The following is a 25,269-nucleotide window of genomic DNA, read 5'->3' as shown; positions in this document are numbered from 1 at the left end:
CTTAAAATAAATCCTCAAACTTGGACTCTGGAATTGGGTTGTGCATATATTCTGAGAGCACTGGGATCATCCCCTTGCTGAGGGCAGGGGTGTGTGTGTGAATAAAAGTAATCCACAGCATTCGGATTATATGCAAAACCAGAGCATTCTTGATTACACATAATGATACCTGGGAATGAAGTACAGAAGGAGGGTGAGGCACTGGGAGAACACGGGTGTGGCAACAGCGACTGCAAAGGTTGTAAGGTCAGGTAGATTCTGCATGTAGCCCTACAGAGCCTATATAGGAGAAAAAGAGAAATAAGCTAAAAACAATCAATTAAGAACACATTCACAACTAAAGGGCCCCCACGACAGCCCCCAGAGTGTGATTTTAAGGTTTTAGAGTCAAAAAAGGTGTTGAAATGTTTGACAGTTCTAGGTCTCTTAAAATTAGGAAAGTTGGGGGAAAACTGGGCCCATTAGACACAGGCAGACATGGGCTACAACAGAGAACTCTGAACTCTTTTGTCTTCATCAACTCTTTGGCCACATACGAGGGACAAGACCTCTATGAAAAAGCCTTCCAATGGCTGCTACTAGGCCACTGTCCTTTTTCCTCATGACCCAGCCTACATTCCTCACTTTCCAGGCCCATAAAATGAGCCGGGTTCTAGAGGTCCAGCATCTGCTCTCAGAGAAGAGGGCTAGTATGTCCTGCAGGAGCCTGGACTATGTGTTGGAGTAAGTTAGATGACTGTGCAAAGAAGGGGGATATAATGTAATAGCCCAGGTCTGGACAAATTTGAGGACATGGGTGCTTTCCCCACCATCAGAGTATTTCATGTGTAACTCAAATACCTAGGAGGTGTTTACCATCTATGAGACTGTCTAGCCAACATCAAGAATGAACAAAAACCATAGCTGGTAAGGCCAACCTGCTGGAATTTCCTGATCCCTATGGAGCTCTAGCAAACACTGAATGCCCTGGAGGGTTTTTTAAACCTCCATTTCTGGACTTGCTCCCAGAGTTTCTAAGGAAGTAGGTATGTAGCAGGGTCCAAGAACTAGCATCTCTAATGTGATCCTAAATGATGCCACCACTGGTGGTCAGGTGGGAATTGGGAGAATGGAAATGTTGGAGAGACGTGTTATGTGAAATCTGCTATGCTACCCCTACCAATAGTCCCTTCAACAAGAAGTTAAGAAGATTCCTGGGCAAGGCGCAACATCATCCCCAAAGAGCTCCATGGTGGTTGTCCTCTCTATCCTGTGGATGCTCAAGGGATTCTCCAATGGCCCTGGGCTCCTTCTCTACAATCAATGGGAACCATGGGATCCTAAGAGGTAGAGGCCAGTGGCAGATCAGAGGCAAGGAGGGTGGGAGGCAATGATGAGTATAATTGACATGCTAAATGAGAAGATAAGATGAAAATATCTAAAAGGCTCCATTATAATCAGAGAAGGTAGAAAAGGTGGGGGGAGGACAACTGCAAACAGTAAACATGGTAGATATTAACCTAATGTCAACAATTACTTTAACTGTGAATGATCTAAATACACCAATTAAAAGAGAATGGAAGAATGGATGGAAAAACAATAGCTTTTGTGCTGCGAGGGGCACCATCAAGAAAGTAAAACAACAATCTACAGAAGTGGGGGGGGGAGATTTGCAAATCACATATTTGAAAAGGGACTTGCCTCTAGAATATATAATAAAAGACAAACCAATTACAAGTGGGTAAAGGATCTGAACAGCTTGCTAAAGAAGAGATACAAAAGGCCAACAAGCACATGAAAAGATGCTCAACAACATTAGCCATCAGGGAAATGAAAACCAAAACCACAATGAGCACTAAGATGGGTATAATAAAAAAGGACAAAATGACAAGTATTCATAAGGATGTGAAGAAATTGGACACGTCATATACCACTGATGAGATTGTAAAATGGTGGAGCCATTTTGGAAAACAACCTGGCAGTTTCTCAATAGGTCAAACACTGAGTTATATGACTCAGCAATTCCACTCCCAGATATAATCCCAGAGGAGTAAAAACATATATCCTCACAAAAACTTGTGCATGAATTTTCACACTAGCATAATTCATAATAGTCAAAAAAGTGGAAAAAACCTCAATGTCCATTGATTGATAGACAAAGCATCCATACACTGGTACATCCCTGCTGTGGAATTTGATTTGGAAATAAAAAGAATGAAGTACTGATACATGTTACAAAATGAATGAACCTTGAAAACACACTAAGTGGACCTGTTGTCCACCTGTTGTATGATTCCGTTACATGAAATGTCCAGAAAGACAAATCTATAGAGACAGAAAGTAGACTAATATTTGCCTGGGGCTGGGGCTGTGGAGAGGAAATGAGGAAAGACTGGTAATGGGTATGGAGTTTCTTTCTGGGATAATGAAATGCTCTAAAATTGATTGCAGTGATGGTTGCACAATTCTGTGAATATACTAAAACCACTGGATTATGTATTTTAAATAGGTAAATCATATGTTATGTGAATTGCAACTTAATAAAACTGTTATTAAAAAAAAGAGAAAAGATTGATAATACAATTACCTGAAAGTTAACTCTCCTATTTAATCAGAAAACACCTACACAAGTTTTTCTTTAACATTCAAATACTGGAAAATGCTATTTCTTACATTTGTAATAGACAAAGGGTTGATATCCACAATATATGAATCCAGTCATCCTAATTCTAGGCAAGTACCCAAGAGTCTGGTATATGAGCACCAGAAGTCATGTACAAGATTATTCTCAGAAACATTGTTCTTCATAAAAATCATAAACACTCATCGCCAGGAGAATGGACAGATACATTGCAATTTGTTGGCCAATGAATATTGTATAGCAGTGAATATAAATGAACCACAGTTAAACAGGGTAGCTACAATGTGGCTAAATCTTTTTTTTTTTTTTTCAATGTGGCTAAATCTTAGAAGCAAGATGTTAAGGAAGATAACCAAGTTAAGTCCCAGTCCAGGACCCTCATACATCATTTTCATAGAGCTCAAAAACAAAACTGAGCAATGAATGCATTGTCTAAGAACATCCAACCTGTGACACACCATTTGGACAGTGGTTATATACCCTGTGGAGCTGGACAGGTGTGGCAGGGTGGTGTTAATTAAACAAGGAGGCCATTAGACTGAGGTGGCTCTAATTCCTTAGCAGCCTACATAAGCAAACCAAAACCTAAGCCTGAAAATGCTTCAAGGCTAAGAAATCAAAACCCAGGGAGAGCCAATCACAAATAGCCAACAAGGCTTTCCCAAACAAGACAACCATTTTGGCGACAGTCAATCAAATCACTTCCTTGCTTTGGCATCTTCTTCTCTCTTGCTCCTATCAACAGGGTGCTCCTAACCACTTTGGTTTGGTTCTGCTCGATTCAAACAGATTTTTGCTCAAATAAATTCTTAAAATTTGTAATATGCCTCAGTTAACCTTTAGCAGTGGCAAGATAGAAGAGAAATATATAGGTAATATTGATGATCGTCTAGTTTCTGGACTGGGTAGTGCCTTCACAACTGCTATTATACTTTTTCTAACTAACACATATGGGAACTATATTATATGTATTAAATAACATGTTTTAAAGATAATGAAATAGAAATACATGTATTGTCAGCTCTGGCTCTGCCACGTCTAATCTGAGTAATTCACTTAACTGCTACATGCCTCAGTTTCCTTATCTGCTACCTGGCGGGTGGGGAGGGGCACCCACTTTGTGGGGTTGTTATAGGGAGCAAATGAGGATTTCTAGCCCAGTAAGAGTTTACTGTTCTTGTCATCGTCAATGTCATCATCCTCACCATCATTATCCCTATCATCATGGTCACCCTCACCATTCTCATCACCATCATTATCCTCATCGTTCTCTTTACCCTTCTCTTCCTCCTCCTCCTTCTCTTTTGGAAAATGGAAGTGATTCCCCACTGCCCAGTCCTCCAGTATCACCTGCATCCCTACTGGGTAATTCACCACATTCTACTGCTATATGGTTATTGGTACAGGTACCTCCCTTGCTACAGAGCAAGGGATGGGATGAGCTGGCCTGTCTCGGTCCCATCAGCATTCCCCACAGCAGCTAGGTCAGGGCCTGCCCCACAGTGAACTGTTGCTTAACCTGAGTAACATTGGGAAGTAATTTCTCTCTTGTGATAACACAAGGCTCTCTCCTCCCTCTCTCCTTCCTGATCATCCATAAGATAGCAGGAGCATACTACAGTCATTGAGATGTGTGGTTGGCTGACCCTACCTGTTTTCAACAATTTTTCGGCTGCCCACCACCCCCTTCCAGAGAGGTTCTAGAATCTAAAATCCTGGCTTCTCAGACTCTCTTGCAGCTAGCAGGGCCACAGACATAGTTCTGCCCCATGAGATGTCCGCATAAATCCTTGGATGAGTGACCCTTCCTGAACAAAAAGGGAAAGACCTATGCTTTTCTACCTTTTGCCCCTCAACCCTACCTGGAACTTGGACATGAGGCCTGAAGGTGCCCCAACCACCATGCTACGGCCACAAGGACAGAGACCTCCTGCTGAGTGTAGCAGAGCAGACAAAGACACCACCAGGCACAGTGCCAACCCTGAATGGCCCATTTCCAGGACTGCTGCGTAAAAGGACCCTGGCCATCATCTTCTGGATTTGCATCTAAATGCATTCCTTGTGACCATCTGATACTGCTCTGAAATTGGTGGCACAGGGTGTATTATTCCCCAGCAGAAGGCAGACTATCCGCTCTCAGAAGGGGAGCTTATAGATTACTGGTTTAATTAGATTACCGCACTTTGATCGTTCCAAATTTCAGCTCTCAATCAGAAGGCGGGCTGTGACTCCAGGGCTCTACAAGTACCCAGCATTCCACAGCACCTCCAAAATCCAATACAGCACTAACCTAGGCAAAATGTGAGGGAGAGGGCAGAAGCAGGTTCTAGTAAATAGGGGTGGCCACCACCCTCTGGGCCCTGGGTCAGTGGCCCCAGCGTAGATGGCATTAGGTATCACACTGGAGCACCTGTACAGAGTGTCTGTCACTTCACATCCACAATAATAATAACTGACCCTTCAGTTACACAGAGGCTTAAGTCTACACTATGATCCAACAGCTAGATGAGAACACGACTTGGGTAATCATCATTACAATCATACTTGACAGATGAATGTAGGACTTGACATCCAGAGACATTAAGAGACTTGCCAATTGTTGACCAACTTGTAGTCAAAGGTGTTGGAATTAGAATCTGTCTCTTCTAATTTCTAAGTCTATGTTTTTGCCAATGGCTCTGTCTGCAAGAGCTACCATCAAAATAGCCCTATGAAATGCATGCATGCCTTCATGTATCATCGGGAAATTTGGCTATTATTGGGGGGCAAAGTGAGGAGCAAGAGGAGAAAAAACAACCCATCTCCTGCCTCCTTGTTTCCAGAGTCCCATTATGCCTCTGGCTCATTTAATTAGGAGAGTCAGTGTTCTGTACAATCCATCCTGAGTGATATCCAGGCTAAGAAAAGTTTGGAAAAATGCATAAAAATCCAGCATCTCCAGACGCACAGTTCTCCTTTGGGGACAGACACAGACATGTGTCAGCTATAATTAATAGGCAAATGCACATTGTGGAGAGCTGTTCCAGGCCCTATTTGGCTACGTTCAGGCAACAGACCATCCCTTCATAAGCTTTATGTGGCTCCCAGATGCCCGCATAGGCTAACTGACATGGAAAGTTGTGTTTAATCCAAAGTTTTATTTTATTTATCCTCAAGAGAGGATCATTTATTAATTCCAAGCAAGAGGGCCCTCTTTTGCATCGGTGGTGGTGGGCATGAGCCCAGCTGAGCATGCCAGGAGCTGAGGAGGGGGCACCTTCCCCGGGGCTGCAGCGACTCCCAGAGCAGGCACCTCCCTAGGAGCAAGCCCGTGAGCATGCCCTGCAGCCTGGCATGTCCTGGCTTTGTAAACTATGGCTCATTGGCTCTTTCTTAGCCGGTACCTCCCACCCTTCTCATCCTGAACTTTTCACATCAGCAAATCTTCTCCCTGCACCTCCTGCCCCTAAAAAGATGAAGGGTAATAGAAGCGCCCTATTTGCAATCACCTCCAGGTCACCTTTTGCTAGCTCTTAGTTCCTAGCCTGCCTCCAATGCCTGACATTGAAAGGACATGTTACTTCCCTCCCTTTTGGTATTAATAATCACCATGATGATAATAATATTATTAGTATTAATATGCACCAAAAGTCCACTCTGGGCCTGGCGCTGTGCTAAGCATTTGATTGTTGGAGGTGCTGATAACTTTTCCTTTTTTTTTCAGTAGAAATTGCTGAGGCACAGTGAGATTGAGTTACTGAGGCCTTCTATTGTGCCTTAACACATTAAGCTTTCATTTTAGGGGGTAGTTCTGTCTCTTGCTTTTTTGAGTGCGCGTTTTTCAACTCCTTGCTTTAAGGAATCCCCAGTCATTCATCAATTTGTTCCTTTGAAAGTGCTTGCCTGCTTCCAGCCCATCTAATGTACGTGGCCCCTTACTTTGCGTGTTATCCAGGGAATCAAAAATCTCTCGTTTTATACGCAGGAAATAAGGCACTGGCAAATTATGGCTATTTACATACTTTACCGAATTTGATACATTTTATTTTACCAACTCCTCTTAACGTGTGTTAAGTATTAGTTTTATTTCTTCTTACCACAGTGACATTTTATTTATTTGTCTCTATAATGTAATTAGTATAATCTCCGTCTTTGTTTTCCCCTTGAGTCAGTTTAACACTTTCTCCTTTTCATTATGAAATATTTTCATGTTTCCTTCCAAGTCCTCTCCTAACCAAGTCCTTCTTTTAATTCACTTTCCCTGCGCTGTGTGCTTGAAGATGATTTTATGTCGGAAAAATGTCACATCTTCCTCTCGGTACTGAGACTCTCTTCTCATTTTACCATTGTTCCCTATTTTAGCTTAACGTCCTTTCATTTCTATTATGTGTTACATGTTCCAAGTTTTATATCCCTCTGGCATTCATTTTAATAGAATTAGGAGAATCTATAAATAAAAGCAGCTTCTTAGAATAATGCTTTCATTCTTCTCCCCTCTCCCTACCCCCACTCCTCACAAATTCCCTAAATTTACCAGCAGACCAGGAGCTTCCTTCTCAGAGGTTCTCCTACAAGGAGTCTTATGGCTGTGTCTCTGATGCTCCTGGTCTGGGACCAGCCCCCTGGGGAGCACAGGGGTAAGGTGCTGGCATAGGACACTCAACCAGGAGGACTGTGTACAGAATGGCTGCTACTCCTGCCCTTCAGTTCGACAACAAGAGGCTGAAAATTGTACATAAAGTCAATAATTCAAATCCTGAAACTAGAAAACCACTGCAGAGCAAGACAAGAAGATAATTAGTAGGCAAGCAACCCAGACTACCATGGCTGTGCCACAGGTATCTGCTGCAGGCTTATCTTTCCTCTGCAGAAAGGTACTTAAACTGCAGGACTCCGCTCATTTACATTTACTGGGATGCTTCTCCCCAGGGCTGAATCTTTCGGTCCCTGGAAAACTAACTGAGCCAGGGGCTCAGGGAGCCTCAGTAATCCTTTCAGATGCCGGGGTGACCAGAACCCACCTTACAAAAGTCTATGACCCGCCTCAAGTCAGATCCTGTGGGGCTTTCTTTGATGACCTCATTTGCCCCATGAAATCTCTAGGCTTTTAATTCTCATCTTCAAACACAAATTTATAAGTATGTCTCCAAGGACAGTAGATTTCTCCTAAATCCATCCTATGCCCACCACTACCCTAAGGATCATCTTCTCCCAACATTTTCTCATGCAATTTTTCAAGCATACAGCGGAGGTGAAAGAATTGTACAGGAAACACCCACATACCCACTGCCTTGATTCTACCATTAACATAATTACTACAATTACCCTATCATATTTCTCTTCATCTATCCATGTCTCTCTCTCCATCTGTCCATCCACCTTATTTCTGGTGTGTTCTGAAGTAAATTGCAGCATCAATATACTTCTCTCCTAAATACTTCAACATACATATCATTATAGAAGGTTCAATATTTGCTGATGGCTTTTCCCCTTTGAAGGAAAACTGACATACGATGAAATGAACAAACGCTCATTATACATTTGTTGAGTTTTGATCGATATTTATACCTTGTAACTCAAAGCCCTAGCAAGATGTACAACATAGCCAGCACCCCAGAAGGCTTCCCCATGCACCTTCCCAGCCCATCTCCACCCCTGCACATTAGTTTTTATTCCACTACAGATTGGTTTTGCCTCTTCCAGAACGTACTATAAATGGAATCAGATAGCTCTTCAGTGCATGGTTTCTTTTACTCCATATCATGTCTATGAGCTTGTCACTGTTAGGTGTTACTGGTTTGTTTGCTCCTCTTTATTGCTGAGTAAAGAGAGCCCATTATATGAATATGCCACATTTATTTATCTATTCTCTTATTAATGGACCTAAAGAACAAGCTGAATGTTCCAGGGAACCTCATAACCCTCTGGGGGGAAAAAAAGCCCAACAGAAGGCCACCTGGGTGGCTCAGTGGATGAGCGTTTACCTTTGGCTCAGGTCATGATCCTGGGGTCCTGGAATCGAGTCCCACATTATGCTCCCTTTGAGGAGCCTGCTTCTCCCTCTGCCTGTGTCTCTGCCTCTCTCTCTCTCTCTCTGTATCTCTCATGAATGAATAAATATTTTTAAAAATAAAATTTTAAAAAGCCCAACAGACACAGCACCCCAGATTACAGAGAATCTCTGGACAGGGTGATAGGCAGACTGCGGACACGCTTGTGTTAATGCAAGCACCTGTTGGTTTGATTCTCTCACTGAAGCACCATGACCTGCTGAAGAAGCCACAGCACCGGCTCTACCTGGCCATAGGAAGGCCTGGTCATAGCAGTAACGCATTATCTTCTGCTTTGCAGAAGCTGATGCAGAAATCAAACTGCTCAACACTAAGGAATCTCCCCAAAAGACCACAGGACAAGGACATACCACTTGAAATGGACTTGTCAGGTTTAACAAGATGGAGGCTCCCACCCAGCTGCACCCATCATCTCTAAGATCTTTGAGCATCACTTCTATGCCCAGAGAGCATGCAGAAACACAGCCCTGCCTTGAGACTTGCAACTTAATTCATGCAGCCTGACCACACAATTCAAATAAAACATACACACTGAGAGGAGAAAAGTAGTGCTGAGTCCACAAACAGGTTTCCCAGGGCTTGGTGGGAGAAAGATCTCTTGGTGGCAGCACCTGGTCACTGAAAGACTCCCCTGAGCAGGTCAGTGTGCAGGAACAGCTCAAGGTAGGAGGATGAGTGGCTGCCTGGCAGGAAGACAAGCCCAGGCTGGCACAGCCATCAGCACAGACCAACTACAAAGCCCCGTGAGTGACTCCCTTCAGGAAAGGAACCAATTGCTGGAAAGTAAAGCCAACTGTCAGTAACACTAAGAAATTGGCTTGTAGATAGGATTTTCTGTAGTTTTATGTAGCCACAGTACTTCCAACCCAAGAAGAAAAGAGAATAATATCCAGTACCTTTCATGAGTGAATATCAAAAGGGAAAAGTAGAGAGATTATCCTACTTAGGTTTTGGATAGGTACTTAGACTAGGAATGCCATAAGGCATGGCTCACCATTATGTGGGGTGCTTAGTCCTGGCCCCCACAACATGAGCCTTATAAGGATGGTTAGAATCATCTAGAGCTCGCAGATCTACCTTTGGGGCTTTGTTTGGATTTAAGGACTATTTAGTGTGAGAAGGAATCAATTTGGTTTTACAATGTTCCTGGTGTGGCCAAATATCAGAGGAAGGTTGAAAATCACATTCCTTGTAAAAGTAAATCCCACCCACCCCCACCTCCACCCCAGCCCTGCAAAAACAATCCTAGAAAATACTAATGAGTTCAAGTTCTTTTGTACAAGAACAGAAACTCTGCAGGAACAGAAAGCATTCATTCTCACAAATGGGCTTTTGCATCTTGTGCTAAAAAGAAAGGGTTGTGAGGGTCTTGAATTGGCAAGTTGTGGTACATAAACTTGTTTAAGCCACTGAAACAAATCCTGCTTCTTGTTCCTGGCTAATAGTGTCATATTCCTGCAAATGAGAAATTAAGAGATGTGTGTTAAAAAGACTGTTAATGAGCTCAGTCATGAACAGTTACTTTGATAGCAGGACAGAAATAAGGTGTTTTTTTGTTTTGTTTTGTTTTTTGCAGAAATTAGCTTTATTAAGAGGAACACAAATAAGGGGTTTTTTGTTTGTTTGTTCAAGCTTAAGAAAACAGTAGAAGATCAAGATGTATACTAGACTGAGGGCAATGGTGGCCAGAAGTGGACGTATTTTTCCATGTTAAAGGCTGTCCTCAGACAGACACACCTAAATAAACTCCCTCTGGAACAAGGAGGCACAGATCCAGGTACGTGGGGTCTAACAGCAACAAAACCACACGCCTCTGCTGTAACCCTCCTAGAGGACGTGTGGAAAGCTAAAACTGGCACTAAGGCACACATCCCTGGATGTGAAGCCAGCCTGACGGATCTCTGCAACTTGCTACCCTGCATGGGGCCAGGTTTGGAGCCAGCACCCAATAAATGCCTGCTGGATAAAAGAAGAGGCAAATGAATTCCTCTACCCTCTAAAAACATCACAGTGCTAGGTGAGCTCTTACTGTGCCCCAATTTTTTTCTCTCTTTATCCTTACCGTGCTGGTTCGTGTCCCTTCTCTGCCTTGCCCTGTGTCCCTCCAAGAACCCCCACCTGGACCACACTTCTGGATGGCCAATGGGTGGAGCCAGGAGGAGCCAGCCTCCCCTGGAGCCCCAGGTCCTGCAGGGCTCTGCTAGCCAGGTTTCTCTCTTGGTCCTTCCCTTGGTCCCTCCCGTTCAAGGTTGAGTAATAGCTCCCCTACCGCTGCTCTGCTCTCCAGGTGCCTCAATACCCTTTGTTGGTTCCCTGATCCCCACTCACATCTCTATAAATAGCCCCTTATGAGAGTCTCTACCCAAGTCAAGGTGAGCTGTTCCCCAACGGGATGCAGATTGATGCACTCACTCAGGATCCACCTGCAGAGAAACATTCACTCCTTGCTTCTCTCTCTGTAAAAGTCCAGTGGGCCCTCTGTGGTCTGGCTCAGAGCCCTCCCTGAACTTCCCAGGTGAAAAGCAGCTCTCCTCTCCTCTATTATCCTAAAGCATCTGGCTTCCATCTCTACATTAATTTCACTATTCCTCACGTAGGTGCCTGTCTGTTGTAAGTAAGGACCCGAATGAACAGATTATAATCACTGCACTATACCTAGTGATGAGCCCAAAGCCTCGCAAACAAATGGAACTTCAGGTTTTACTTCAGAAAACAAGCAAGCAAAACCCTTTGAACAGTGTTCAAAGAGAAGTGACAGATGGGAGAAATATCTGCAGTGTATTTACAAACAAGAGATTAATATCCACAATACAGAGACAGCACCTACAAATCATTAAGATAAAAAGAAAAACAACCCGATTGAGAAATGGGCAAAGAATGCAAATAAGCAATTCAGAGAAGAATTAAAATGACTAATAACTTTATGAAAAGGTATTTAACAGGAATCAGAAAAAAGCAAATTAAAACAACAGTGAGATCTCATTTTCACCTGGAGGAACCATCTCCAAAGATTGTTGAGAACTGCTCATACACCACTGGGGGCAGTGTCAGTTGGCACCGCCCTCCTGGAGAGCCACCTGCCGATGACTAATACCACATAACATGTATATATGCTTTGCCTCCCAATCTCCGGAGCCAGATCATCTTGGTTCAAATCTTGACTCTGACACTTAAATGCTGTGTAACCATGGACAAGTTACTTAACCTCTCTGTGCATTGGCTCCTTCGTCTGTAAAATGGGCCTAAGAACAGCACCTATTTCATGGGGTTTCTAAGAAGATTAAATGGGTCAATACCAGGAAAACACTTGGAAAATTACCTGGCACATAATAAGGGCTAGATAGATGTCCGTGATCATTACTTATTATTATAACTATTATTTGGTTTTGTTATTATATACCGTACAGAAATTATCATATGTGTGCAAAGAAAGGCATGAATAAAGATGATCACCACAATGTTGTTTATAATACAAACAAAACAAAGCCAGAGGCAAATCAATGAACATTAATAGGTTAATGATGTAACAAAATGTCACACTTGTAAAACAGTTTAAAACGACTTTAAAATAATGGAGTAGATCTCTATGTACTAGAGTAGAAAGCTTTCCAGGATATATAGTTAGACTTAAGAAAAGCTAGGTGCAGAAAAACATGTTTAGCATGATCCCATTTACAGAAAACAACAAAACCTTCACAAACATGTATGTTTCTGAAACAGACACTCCTATGTGAAAGTATAGTGGCATCTGGGGGAAGAAGGGAATTGAAGATGGGGCGATAGGAGGAAGATTTTGGATTTTTGCTCCTTATACGTTTGCACTGTTTGAATCCTTTTCAATGGGAGAATATACAATACATGTGTGACTTTATAAAACAAGAAAAAAATGCTCAATGAAATCCTTGTGGGATGAAGTGAACAAATGGTATCAAGTCCTGGACCTCCCGCAGGGCTGGATGGGGAGACACAGGGAAATGTGCCGGGCCACTGTGCCCAGGGGCGCCAGGCATGTCAGCGCTAGACAAGGCGGTAACAGAACCCCTTTCACCCCCCCGGGATGGTGCTCACATTCCAGACCAGATTCCCCAACAAGTCGCAAAGAATCCACTAACCTAAAATGTCAGAGGAAAGATGAATCAAGTATGGGCCAGACACTAAACGATGCACTGAGCAACTATTAACAGTTATACCGTAGATGGGCACCTGGGTGGTTCAGTCAGTCACACGCCTGCCTTCGGCTCAGGTCATGTATGATCCTGGGGTCCTGGAATGGAGCCCTGTGTGGGGCTCCCTACTTGGTAGGGAGTCTCCTTCTCCCTCTCCCTTGGACCCTCCCACCACTGCACGTGCACGCTCCCTCTCTTTCTCTCAAATAAATAAATAAATAAATAAATAAATAAATAAATAAAATCTTTTTAAAAATTGCACCATAGAGTAAGCAGTTCCAAGCTTGGGAGGTGCAAGGTGCCAGATTGCACACTCCTATTTGTAGAAGACATTCATGTATGTGTGAGCATGTGTGTGCATACATATACACATATGTGCACACTCATATACAGATATATGCATGCACACACACATGCACACACAGTTTAAAACCAAAAATAATAAAAGGACATAGTCCAAAATGTTAATGGTGATTATCTTTGGGTGGGAGGATTATAAATGATTTTTGGAGTTTTGTTCTTTTTTGTGTTTTCTAAATATTCTACTGATGTGTATTCATTCCTCTTATATAGCACTAAGAAAATTTAAGTAATGACACAATTTAATAACTAGGCTGTGCCACCCTCTGAGTATCCTTGGGCCCTCATTAAGCCCCTTCTCTCCTCATGGGGTTCCAGTTTCCTTGTCAGATATCTGGTTCCACAGTGTTCCACTATCCTCCCAGGGTGGGAAACACCTAGATCTCTGGTAGGCTGGGGGAAGGGTGTCCAAGAACAGCTCCCTGCCCTTGAGACTCCTGGACTTCAAAGTCAAGAATATTGTGGGCAGCTTTCATTCCTGTGGAGATAAACCTCTGAAGTGTAGCCCCAGGCCAGAGCGCTGATGAGAAGTGAGGGTCCTACAGGACAGCCACTCTCCTTTGGGATGGGCCTTCGCAGATGCCTCCCCAGGGTGCCTCGTCGACCTCAGCCCTCCATCTGTCTGGACTTACCAGTTGGAGAACCCCACCTCAAGCTCCGTGGCCAGGTCAGGTGTCATCGGCTCTCTGTAGCCTTTCCTAACATGGACACGGGGACTGTGGGTGAGTAAGGCCAGGAATCAAAGTGGTCCAAGCCGAAAGCCTTGCTCCGAAATTTACAAAAGCTGCACTAAGGCACTTAGCTGCTTGGAGCCTGTTTGTTCAACTGGGTCACTCCTAGGGCGCTGGGGTGATGATCAGAGCAGAGCTTCTTCATCATTGGGGCAATGCTATAGGAGTCTGCTGGCGGTGGTCATGCTGGGAGTACCAGCACACAGTGACTCAGTAACCCTTTCTAATGAAACATAGTCACAAGGTACAGCCGGGAGGTGGTTGCGGGCAGTGAGTGGGACAAGGACCTTAGGAAGCAGACATGAACAGAGATGAGGACCACAAGATGCTCCCGTGCCATGTCTGTGCATGTGGTGGGTGGTAGGGGTCCAGCTGAGACCTTCCACAGAGCTCTGAGAACACTGTGCTCGGGCCTGCCAGGCAGCAGATAGGTCTGGAAATGCCACATTGACTAATTCTGAAGAGCAGCATTCTCCAGGGTGACCATACAGGGAGTGGGCATCCAGGTGAGAACAACTGCAACTAACAGTGGAGGCAAAAGAAAGAAAAAGTATAGGGAAAGTTTCCAGAATGGCAAAGGAGTGGCTGGAACACAAAAGGGAAGGGTTCTGGGTTAAGGCTGGAACAGGAGAGAGGGACAGTTGGCTCCCCAAGGGCCAAAAGGGTGAGGCCCTGACATGCAGGAGCACCTGCCAGGTTCAAAGCTGGGAAAGGATGGAATGAGGTCTTTGCTGCTGAGGCCCTGGCCAGTCGGTGTGGGAAGTGGCTGGGAAGGGAGGCAGTGAGAATACTGAGGCAGTGACCCAGGCATTGCAGGAGGGAATGTGAGTGTGTCAGGAGCCAGCAGAGCTGGAAGGGAAAAGCCAGGAGGCAGAGTGGACAGGGCCATAGCCAGTGGGTTGGTCCCAGTTTCCAGCTTGGAGGACAGAGGATGAGAAAGGGCGAGCCTTCTCCTAGCCAGGGAGAACTGCAGGCCCTCACCTGGCAAGTAGGTAGCCCTGCCGGCCCCTCTGTCCGCCCCTTCCACCCTGTTTACCCTGGAGAGTCTGCCGAGATCACTGATGGGGGGTACTCGGGGCCCCATCCCCTCGTGGGCAAAAAAGAGATTCTGGTTGAATGAACACAGGAGGCATCAACACAAGTTTCTGAAACAAAAAGGAGAGCGTCTGGAAATGAAGGGCCCTGCCAAAACCCCGCCTGCCACCACTGGACAGAGATTTATCCACCCCTGTGGCAAATGCCGTCTGGCTCATCGCTCAGAGCTTCAGGAGCCTGATCCAGTTGGGCTGTTTCTTCCCATTGAGAAGTCAGATTCACCCAACAAGGACTCTGTAAGTGACTGATTTCAGCCAGTGACAGCAATTCAAAGGCCCCAAGGATGGCTGCTTTCTGGCCCCAATTCTGCAAGCAGGTCAGATGCTGCAGGGGGGCAACACCCAGAGGCTATTGGGCCCTGCGGGGAGCATAGCTGGTTTGCACCCAAGCAACCAAAGTGGAGACAATAAGACTGTTTCTTCCTCTCAGCAGTGGTACCGTCTTGACACTGAGGGCATTGATGGGCTTGTTACCATGGGAACCTGAGCTGCTGATCCCATCCCGTGGAGCATGAGGCTCCCTTCCAACAGCTGATGGCTATTCATCCCTGTTCTTCGCAGCGCGGGACAGAGGGCCTTGTGCCTGCTGCTGGGTCTCCAAAATCCTCCACCAGCAGAAGCACAAGGGCATTGGGAAGATCTGGGATTAGATGGGCTGACAGGACCCATCAAGTCTGAGGCAGCCATGGTAGTCTCCAGGACACTGCTGGGCCTTGCTCCTATGTGGCTGCCCTGACTGAGAAGCAAACTATAGCATCACAAGGAGGGTGGTCCCCAGGTACGAACACAAGCACAAACCCAGGAGACGCCAGTCGGCTGGGTGACTCCCAAAAGAAAGGGATTAAAATTTTAAAAAGTGGGGGTGGCGATGGCTTATCCAACCGATGTGGAGACCTAGGAGGTGACCTTGCTCCTTCACAAATGCTCACCACCTCCTCCACCAAGAGGTTCTTGCGAGGCAGGAGCCACGTCTCTTATCTCTGAGGGCCCAACACCAATGAGAGCACCCGGCAAACTCTGAGTAAATGAGTGCGTGTCCTCTCGCTGGCCTGGAGTGACCCCTCCACCATCAGTGAAATGGCAGGACTTGGACTGATCTTGGAGAGCAGCCTGGAGGACCAGCTGTGGCTTGACAGACCCAGGAAGCCCAGAGCCCACGGGCAGAAGCAGACAAGCCAATGGGCAATGTCAGGGCAACGGGGCTGACAGAAGGGCTGGGGAAATTGGGCAGGCCTGCAGATGGCCGGGAGGGATGAGGGGCTAGCCAGGGGGTGGGAGGGGCCTCCAGGGTAGCAGGAAGTGTGAGGCCGCTTGAATGGAAGCAGGATCATGAAGTGGCTCGGCAGAGCTGGAGCTGGAACCAGGGTGGAAAGAGGCCCTGTAGCTGGACAGACGGGCAAGGGGTGACAGAGGTCCTGGCCTGTGCTGGGCAGCAGCAGCAAGAAGGTAGGGGGACCTGAGAGCCATCCAGGAGACCAATGAGACAAGCCGAGTTACAGACCAGATGGGAGGCATGGAGGCAGGGGGAGGCAGCCGTAACTTCCGGGCTTTGAGCTCAGACACCAGGCCAGACCATCTCTTCCGTAGACATGGACCACCCAGAGAGGAGGTCTGCAGCAAGGAATGATTAGTCTGGTAGATAATGTGCAGAGTTCGAGCAATTGAGTGTAGCATCTGTCCTAAAAGGAGTGGGAGGAATTGGAGTGGTTTTTTTTCCCCTCCGAAATGGAGAGATATATGTTTCTTTTTCTTTTTTTTTTTCTTAAATCTAACTCATATATTTATTTGAGAGGGGGAGGGGCAGAAGAAGAAGAAGAGAGAAGTAGACTCTCCACTGAGCCCCCTGACATGGGGCTTGATCCCAGGACCCCAGGATCATGACCTGAGCCGAAGGCAGATGCTTAACGAACTGAGCTGCCCAGGAGCCCCAGTGAGGTGTAAGTTCAATACTGATGAGAAGGAGCCAGTACCAACTCTTCTAGATGGAACAATGTGGATATGCAGCAGTGTGTGTGTGCGTGTGAGCCACATGGAAAGAAGGAGAAACTGGCTAATGGGGTCCACGTAAGCTCTTTGTCAATGGCAGCAGAGAAGTGAAAGGCTTTCTGGCCTGGTGGCTTACCCTTCTCTGAGAAACAGTGATGAGGTCCATCTGCCAAGGGTGAGGACAATGGAAGGCGGGTCAGGAGGGTATGGGTTTGTGACCTGCACAAGTCAGAACCTAACTGGACCTGAGCTCTCTTCGTGGTGAAGCAGGCCTGGTGACACCTCTCTGCTGGGTCGGTGCAAGGCTCCCTGAGCAAGAACACCCAACACAAGAAACACTGGCTGGCACGAGTACGTGCCCGGGCTTCTGGTCAATGCCAAGGCCAAAAGCCATAATCCAAGAGCCAGAAGGGAGAGAGGCAGTCACGGTAAGTATTACTCAGAAGCCCTCCATGTGCTGGGCCCCAGGAGAAGGAGAGGGAGACGCAGCAGCAGCCACCTGGCTTGGGCTATGGAAGATCGGAAGAAGTATGTTGTAGAGGCAAAATCTGCACAGAGGCTCAGAGACTCAAAAGAGCCCAGGATGTTGCCCAGCATGTGAACAGTCCCATGTGGCCCTCTTGCCAACCCAAAGACCAAGGCCAGACAGAGGCCTCGGACAGGTTCTTCTTAGATGGGGATTTCCACTGGTCAAGAGCTCTATTTCTCTTTGCATCCTTGACCTCTGCCTCAAGGGAAACCCAAAGTCTTCCAGGGGACCAGTCAGCTGAGCCATCCGCTCTGGCCTGACTCTGAGTCTCGCCTGGTCACCTGGCTCCATGCATAGGTACTCAGCTCCAGGCAACTCTCTCTATCACAGCCCCGGTGACTTACCAGGGCAGTCCACCTACTTAAAACTAAAGAAAGATGTCAAATGTGAGGGTGTGAGGCCTCCAGCTTCACAATCCCACTCATGTCTGTACCCACCCACCTCATACCCGGAACCTCTTCCTTTCTGCTCCCAGGTCAGCCGTGCACATGGCTCTTGGTTCAGAGCATAAAGGCAAGGCAGCCTCAAACTGAAAATCAAAACCAGATAACTAGGTCACAGGTGACTGCTAGTCTGGGCTTCTCCTTGTCCATCTCAAGCCCCCAGCACTCTGGGTGGAACAAATGCTGGCCCATTATTTTAACACCTGGCTAAAGCTTCAGTTTCTTTTCTTCTTCTTTTTTAAATTGTAAGAACAAGCTGCCTGCAGCATGACAATTTTCCTCTGCTGACAAGTGAATTATGTAGGCCCACCTGAAATTCTGGGCCAGGTATGTCCCACTTGGTAGCTATTTTAAGCAAAACTATTTAAGGCAAGTTCAAAATCATTTAAGGCTCTCAGATGTTTTAGGGGCCCTGGCAGCCAGCCTGCCTTTTTATGTTCAGATTCAGAACCAACAAATTAGCTCAATACCCCAGGCAAAGCAAAAATGCAAGGGAAAGTATGGTGTCTGAGTGCCACTTTTTAGATAAACATCACTTCCAAAAGCTAAAGATGCTGAGATGTCATGATTTGGTTTGTGAGAATTTCCTGTTGCCATCCTTTTCACACAGACAACCTGTCTATTTTTGGAGCCATCACTGTCGAAGGTTGCAATGCACATAGGTTAGAGTGAGGGCCAGGTGGGCAGAAGATGCTCTGAAGGAGAAAGAAGCCTAGTAGGAGGGTTCCAGCACTCTAGGTCTGGCTCTATCCAAACAGCCCCATGATCTAAGCCAAGCATTCTGGTTCCCCAGGCCACCAATTGCTTCACAAGCAGACTGGCCCAGCTCTGGAGGTAGTCTAAAGCACTGGCTTCTTACCCCAGGCCCACAGGCACCTGTGTGCCCACCGACAGGCTTCAGGCAACACAGGAACACCAGGACATGTGTGTATGATGTGCAATTTTCTTTTCTTTTTTTCCCCTTGAACATTTCATGTGTATCTACATCTACGTGTATGTACGTGTGTGTAGGTGTATATATGTGCATGCATGTATACATACATGTGTGTCTGTACATGTATACACGCGTGATAGAAAGCACAAAATGCGGAGACACAATTTTGTATATCATTTATATGTTATATATACAGATTTGTACTTATATATATTATGAATTAGAACACTGCAGATAAAGTTTGACATTCTTTTCCTAGTCTCTCCCCTCTCCCTCCCTTCTCAGAGGCTACTACTAACCTGAACTTGAGCTGGATGCTTCCTCCATGTGTAAGCATTCATACATAACATAAAATTACTTAGTGTGGGGCAGCCTGGGTGGCTCAGTGGGTTAGCGCAGCCCTCAGTGCAGGGCCTGATCCTGAAGACCTGGGATAGAGTCCCATGTCGGGCTCCCTGCATGGAGCCTGTTTCTCCCTCTCCCTCTGCCTGTGTTCTCTGCCTCTCTCTCTGTGTCTCTCATGAATAAATAAATAAATAAATAAATAAATAAATAAATAAATAAATAATTTTTTTTAAAAAGCTTTAAAATTACTTAGTGTGCTTTTTAAAATTTACATAAGTACTACCACACTGTGCATCTCCAATGTGCCTTTCTGCTCAACATCATTTTTGAGACTTCTCTATGCAGATGCATATCTGGTTAATTCCTAACTATTATATAGCATTTTATCATGTGACTATTTTGATTTAATTCTCCATTCTTCTACCGATGGCTATTTAGGTTGTATTTCCCTTCATTTAAAAAAATGCCCCTGTGACGTCACCCTGCAAGGCTCCCTGTGCTCTTGTGCAATATCTTCTCTCTAGTAGAAGCCTGGATGTGAACCTGCTGATACAACTCTACCTACCTCACTGTCAAGTGCCAAATTGCTCTCTGAAGTAGTTCTACCGATTTATACTCCCACCAGCAGCATCTGGAAGTTCCATGGCTCCATATCCTTGCCAACACTTGATACTAACACTTGCCCACATCTGCCAATCTGAGGGTGTGCAGTGGTCTGGTTACTGCCTCATATTGTGTTGTCCCCATAACTCCCAGGGAGGCTAAGTGGCTTTTCTCATGTTTACTGGTCACGTGACATCCATCTCCTAGTCTCTTCCTTCTTTCTCTCCCTTCTCAGAGGCTACTACTAACCTGAACTTGATGTGGATGTTTCACATCGGGCACTGAATTCTCTATTCATATACTTCTCCATTTTTCTACCTGCCATTTCTCTTTTGCTTATTGATTTATCGCTTTTTAAATAATTGATGCACTAACCTGTGTGTTATATGTTATTAACATTTTTTAGTCTATTGTAAGCTTTTAAATTCTTTTATGATTACGTGTTTGTTATGTTTATGTGTTTGTTATTCAGAACTTTTCACGGATCCATCTTTTCCTTTATTTGTTCTTTTCAGATCTTGTTTAAGAAATCCTTTCCTGTCCCAATGTCATAAAGGTATTCCACTCTGGTTATTTCTAGCTGGAATTTACTGTTGTGTAGTGTGGGGATGAGGTAAGGATCTGATTGTTTTCCTGAGTCAACTGTCTCAGTGCCACTAATTGAAATGCCCATCCTTCCCCGTGCATTTGTAACTCTTCTGCTCACATAACTCTTCTGCTCGCATATACAAGTTCCCATACGTTCCTGGGTTTGAGTGATTTCCACTGTTGGATGGGATCATCCCTGGGCCAATGTCCAACTGTCATGATCACCCCAGCTTCATGGGAAGTTCTGCTCTCTGGCAGAGCACACTCCCCTCCTTTTCCTCCTTCCTCCCTTCTCAGAGTAGTCTCAGGGATTCTGGGAACTTACTCTTCCATGTGAATTTTAGCATTCGTTTGTACGATTTCTTATCCCATATAAAACCCTGTTGGCATGTCAACTAAATTACACTGAATTTAGAGATTAATTGGGGGAGAGCATGTGATAATCGGTTCTCCTGTCCAGGAACATGGCTTATCCCTCCATTACTTCAGACCTATGAATACATCTTTCAAATATTTTATAATCTTCTCTGGGTAAGTTTCACCTTTTTTTTTTCCCCCAAAAATTTATTCCTAGCTATCTAACAGCTTTTATGCTTGAGTGTATTATGATTTCTTTTATCTTCTCAGATATTGCTGTTGAATAGGTTGCTACTGTCGATCATGCACCCTGCTCAAGTCTATGACTCGTTATAACAGCCTCTGGGTTTTCTTGGATTATCTACAGTTAGTTGTACCATCTGCCAATAATGACATGACTCTTCCAAACTTTTCTGTCTTTCTTCCTTCCTTCCATCCTTTCTTTTTTTTTTTTTACATTGTGGTGCATTATATGGGACCTCAAGTATTGTGATAAAGGAGTAAAAATGAGGCTCATAGTTCCGCTTCCTGACAATGCATATTTTTCACAGGAGATCCAGAGCCTTGATCAATCTGAAAGGCTACCGTGTCCAAGAAAGGTGAATAACCACCTGTCTCAATTACCTTTGTGTACATGTATGTAAATACACGGAATCAGGTTCTTAGTTGCCATGAAAGAAACTAAAACAATCGATCCAGGAGTTAGAGCATCGCAAAGACCTAGGAGAAAAGGAGGGCTGTGAGTTCAGGGCAGGTATCAGGCAAAACACTAACTGCCCATTAAGGGTAAGGGAAAGAGTCACACAAAGGACACTCAGACCAGAGAATGTAGCAGGAAACAAAGAGCAGAGAGCGTAATTGTCGGAGGCGACACGCACCACGTAGACACAAACGGCTTCCACGCCTTGCTTCCCCTTGGTTTACTTGTCCATAAATCAAAGCTAATAATATCTACATCATATTTATGAGTCACAAATTCTCCTGGCTGAAAAAGGCAAATAAGGTTTTTAAAGAGTTCTTATAGAGTAGGTAGAGGTTGGAATGCTCCAGGCCTTTTCCACATTAGTAGTTCACTTGGGGGAGGGAGGGAGGGAGAAAAGCTGGTTTTGGAATAAAGAGTAATAGGCTCTCCTTGAGTAATCTCTCACACACCCTGGATCCCCAACCAACTAATCCCTTCGTTTGCAAAGATCCCCAAGGTGGCTCCCCCAGTGCCCTGCCTCCCAAGCTGGGCGACAGGGCTACGTGCAGCCCACCCTGGCAGCCCTGGACAGAGCTGAGGAGACATTGAGAGACTCTCCAGAATGTCCCAGGTCCGGGCAGCTACATACCTGAAGGAACCTCCCCAACGGGCAAAATGAGAACAGCAAAACTCTGCATATGATATTCAACTCAGTGAGCCTGACGGAAGTGGTCTTCAAAGCCCTGGCATGTTTGATTCTGCTGGACAAGAGCTTTGATGGGGGAATCACTGTGTGTGCCTCCCGTGGCAACATCCCGGAGCCTTACAGCTCAACTTCAGTTCCCCCCTGCTTCTTTAATTATAGGAGCCAGAAACCCAGGCACTTTGTAATTTACCGTGCAGCTTAAGAGTCACTTTTAGCGGAAGACAAATTGCCAGGCCACCTGGGCAGAGCAGTGAAGTGTAGCTGGAGCCGGGGGCCCTGGCAATGAATGGGGATGGAACCCGGTCTGGACCATCAGCCAGGGAGATTTAGGAACCACAGGCAGAAACGAAGCCAGTGCTCCCCAAAGGCAAAATCTTCAATCACAGGGTGTTTGAAGAGACCCGAGCTGTCAATATAGATATAGATAGCTATAGATACACAAAAGACAGGACGGCACTCTCCCAGAAACACTCTGACCCACCATGTAAAAGTACAGAGCAAGCGGCAGAATTTACTTTTCCAGGAGGCCACACATCTCCCATTAGCAGCATCTGTGCAGGACTCAGGATCCAGAAGAAATGTCATTTACATTAGGGCCACATCACACTTTGCTGGCTTCTGTCACAGATAATGATGAAACTAAATTTAACACTGCCCGACACTACAGTTTGAGTTATGAGCTGGCGCTTCCCTGCCGTTTCGCCTGATCCTCTAAAGTGCATATAGTTTTGTAGGAGATTTGTTAACTGCACACTGAAAGGTCCCCTGCTGGAATGGCACACTTGGGTCTGCTGCAGCCCCTCCACCTGCCATAAATCAACCCCTTGCCCCATTGCCACCCTATGGGGTTGGGTCAGGGAAAGGGGACCTGCCCCAGCAGTTCTTTGGACTTATGCCACCTTCGCGCCCAGGGCTTGTCCTCTCTTATGAACAGAGTACCAGCGACAGCCCAGGCCATGGGAGGGCCCTGGGCTCACCCACCAGGGTCAAGCCCTGGCCCTGGGTTTTGCTGCCAGCCAATGCTGGATTTTCTCAACAACTGCAGCCCATACACGCGGGCACCGACGCTACACACGAAGAAGATGGGGAAGTGACTTGCCTAAGGTCATATGGCTAGTATGCGGAGAGCTGCCATCGGAAGCCTAGAAACAAAGCCAATTCCCCCCCTGCCGGAGGGGTTTTCTACGCAGGACCCCCCCCCCTCCAGCCGCCACCCCCCGCCCCGCCCCGCCCCGCGCGGCTGCAGAGTCCTGAGCTGTCCCCAAAGCCTCCGACGGCTGGGCTGCTTCCAGGCTCCAGGCTCCAGGCTCCAGGCTCCAGGCTCCAGGCTCCAGGCTCCAGGCTCCGGCACGGGCTGCCCTCCCTCCCCTCCGGGAACCGCGGGAAGCGCGGACACCGGGACTCCGGGCCGAGGTCCTGTCGCCGCCCGGCCCCCGCGGGACGTCCGGGGCCGCGCTCAGGGTCGAGCCCCGCGCAGTCCGTGGAGGGCGGCGGGTCCGGCGTGGAGGAGCTTGGGGGCCACTGAGGACAGCGCCCGGCGAGCCCCGCTCCCGCCCCGCCCCTCCCCGCCCCGCCGCGCCCGGCAGGTGCCCGCGCCGAGCCCCAGGCCCGCCCGACTGCCCCCCGGGCGCCCCCGCAAGGTCCCCGGGGGTCCCGCCGCGCGCCCCCCGGCCGGCGCCTCGGCCGCCCCCGCCCGCCGCCCCGACCGCGCTGGCCGAGCCCGCCGGGACCCTCGGCCCCCGGAAGGAGGCGCCCCTCGCGCCGCGCCCCCCGGCGGCCGGGAAAGTTTCGGGCGCGCGGGGCCGGCGCACTCACCTGGCCCAAGTTGAGGTAGCCGTGCGCCGCGGCCACGCGGTCCGCCTCGGCCGGGCCGCCCCGCACCTGCACTGCCCAGTGGTTGGTGTAGACGGGGCGCGGCGGCGGCGGCGCGGAGCAGGCGGCGGGCAGCGCGAGCAGCAGCAGCCAGCGCCAGGGGCGCGGCGCGGGCGGCCGGAGCCCGGGCCCGCCGGCTGCCCCCGGGGCGGCGTCCGCGGCGGGGGCGGCGGGGGCGGCGGCGGCGGCGGCGGCGGCGGCGGCGGCGGCGGGCGGCGGGGGCCGGGGCCGGGGCGCGGGCGCGGGGGGCGCGGGCGGAGGCATGGCAGCGGCAGGCTCGCGCGGCGCCCGAGCGGCGAGTGCGCCGGGGGGTGGGGTGCCGCCTTTTAAAGCCGCTCCGCGCCGGGGAAGCGCCGCCGCCGCCGCTGCGGGCGGGAGCGAGGGAGGCGGAGGCGGCCGCGGCGCGTTCCCGCCCGCGCGGCCGGGTGGCGCCCCTGGGCCCGCGCTCGAGCGGCCGCACCCGGCCCCGGCCCCGGCCCCGACCCGGCCCCGGCCCGGCGAGCCCCAGACGCCCCCCACCGGGGAACTTCTCGCCGGCCTTGGGGGCTCTCGGCACAGGCCGGCCGGGAGGCCCGGGCCCCGCAGGGTCTCCCGGGAGCCCCCGGGGCCCGGGGCCGCTCAGGTGAGTCCAGACCGGCGGCCGAGGGGACGTCCTCCCACCGTCGGGCATCCTGGAAGCCCCGGCCACCAGCTCTGCTTTAATCTCCTGGCAGGGCGGCCCCGCTCATCTCCGTGTGACGTGCTGAGCTCGCAAGGGCTCTGGGCTCTCGGGGAGAGAAGCCACAAGGAAGGGCTGTCACGGCCCCGTCCCAACGAGGCCTGATTGAAGAGGCAGGTCAAGTGGGGCAAAGACACTTGCCGGGTGAGCCGGGTTCGCGGAGTGCGCAGGAGAAACCTGCCGCCCAGCCCCGGGCTATGGCCCACCCCCGAGGCAGGCGGTACAGGTGAATCCCCCAGCGGCCCCCCTCCCCACCTCGCAGGCTGTGATCTCGGGCGCCTCGCTGTCCTCGCTGTCCTCGCTGTCCTCGCTGAGAGCAGGGCTCCCCCTGTAAATGGGGATGAGAACAGTATCTATCCCGTAGGGCTGTTTTGAGGATAACATGAGCTCTTGCCACGCAGTAAGCTGTCCATAAACGTTTGTTTTTTTACGAGTTCAGGGCCTGCACACGGTAGGTGTTCGTCTGCGTAGACTCTTAAAAGCTC

The 25,269-nt window shown here is 48.0% G+C and overlaps 1 protein-coding gene across 3 annotated transcripts in view; it reads right to left on the bottom strand.

Moving 5' to 3' along the window:
- PCSK6 (proprotein convertase subtilisin/kexin type 6) overlaps positions 1 to 24,330 on the bottom strand; it is a 185,238-nt gene extending 160,908 nt beyond the window's left edge. For 2 of the 3 annotated variants that reach the window (XM_072796449.1, XM_072796454.1), the window contains exon 1: positions 24,010 to 24,330. In XM_072796449.1, coding sequence (XP_072652550.1) covers positions 24,010 to 24,330 — 321 coding nt within the window. Of the gene's footprint in view, positions 1 to 169; positions 282 to 24,009 lie in introns of those variants that run through there. The other variant, XM_072796457.1, reaches the window with a different exon arrangement.
- Between the last annotated feature and the right edge of the window lie 939 nt (positions 24,331 to 25,269).

This window comes from Canis lupus, chromosome 2 (genome assembly GCF_048164855.1).
Source record: "Canis lupus baileyi chromosome 2, mCanLup2.hap1, whole genome shotgun sequence".
Classification (NCBI taxonomy): Eukaryota; Metazoa; Chordata; class Mammalia; order Carnivora; family Canidae; genus Canis; species Canis lupus.
This window is presented reverse-complemented; position numbering and strand designations above follow the sequence as displayed.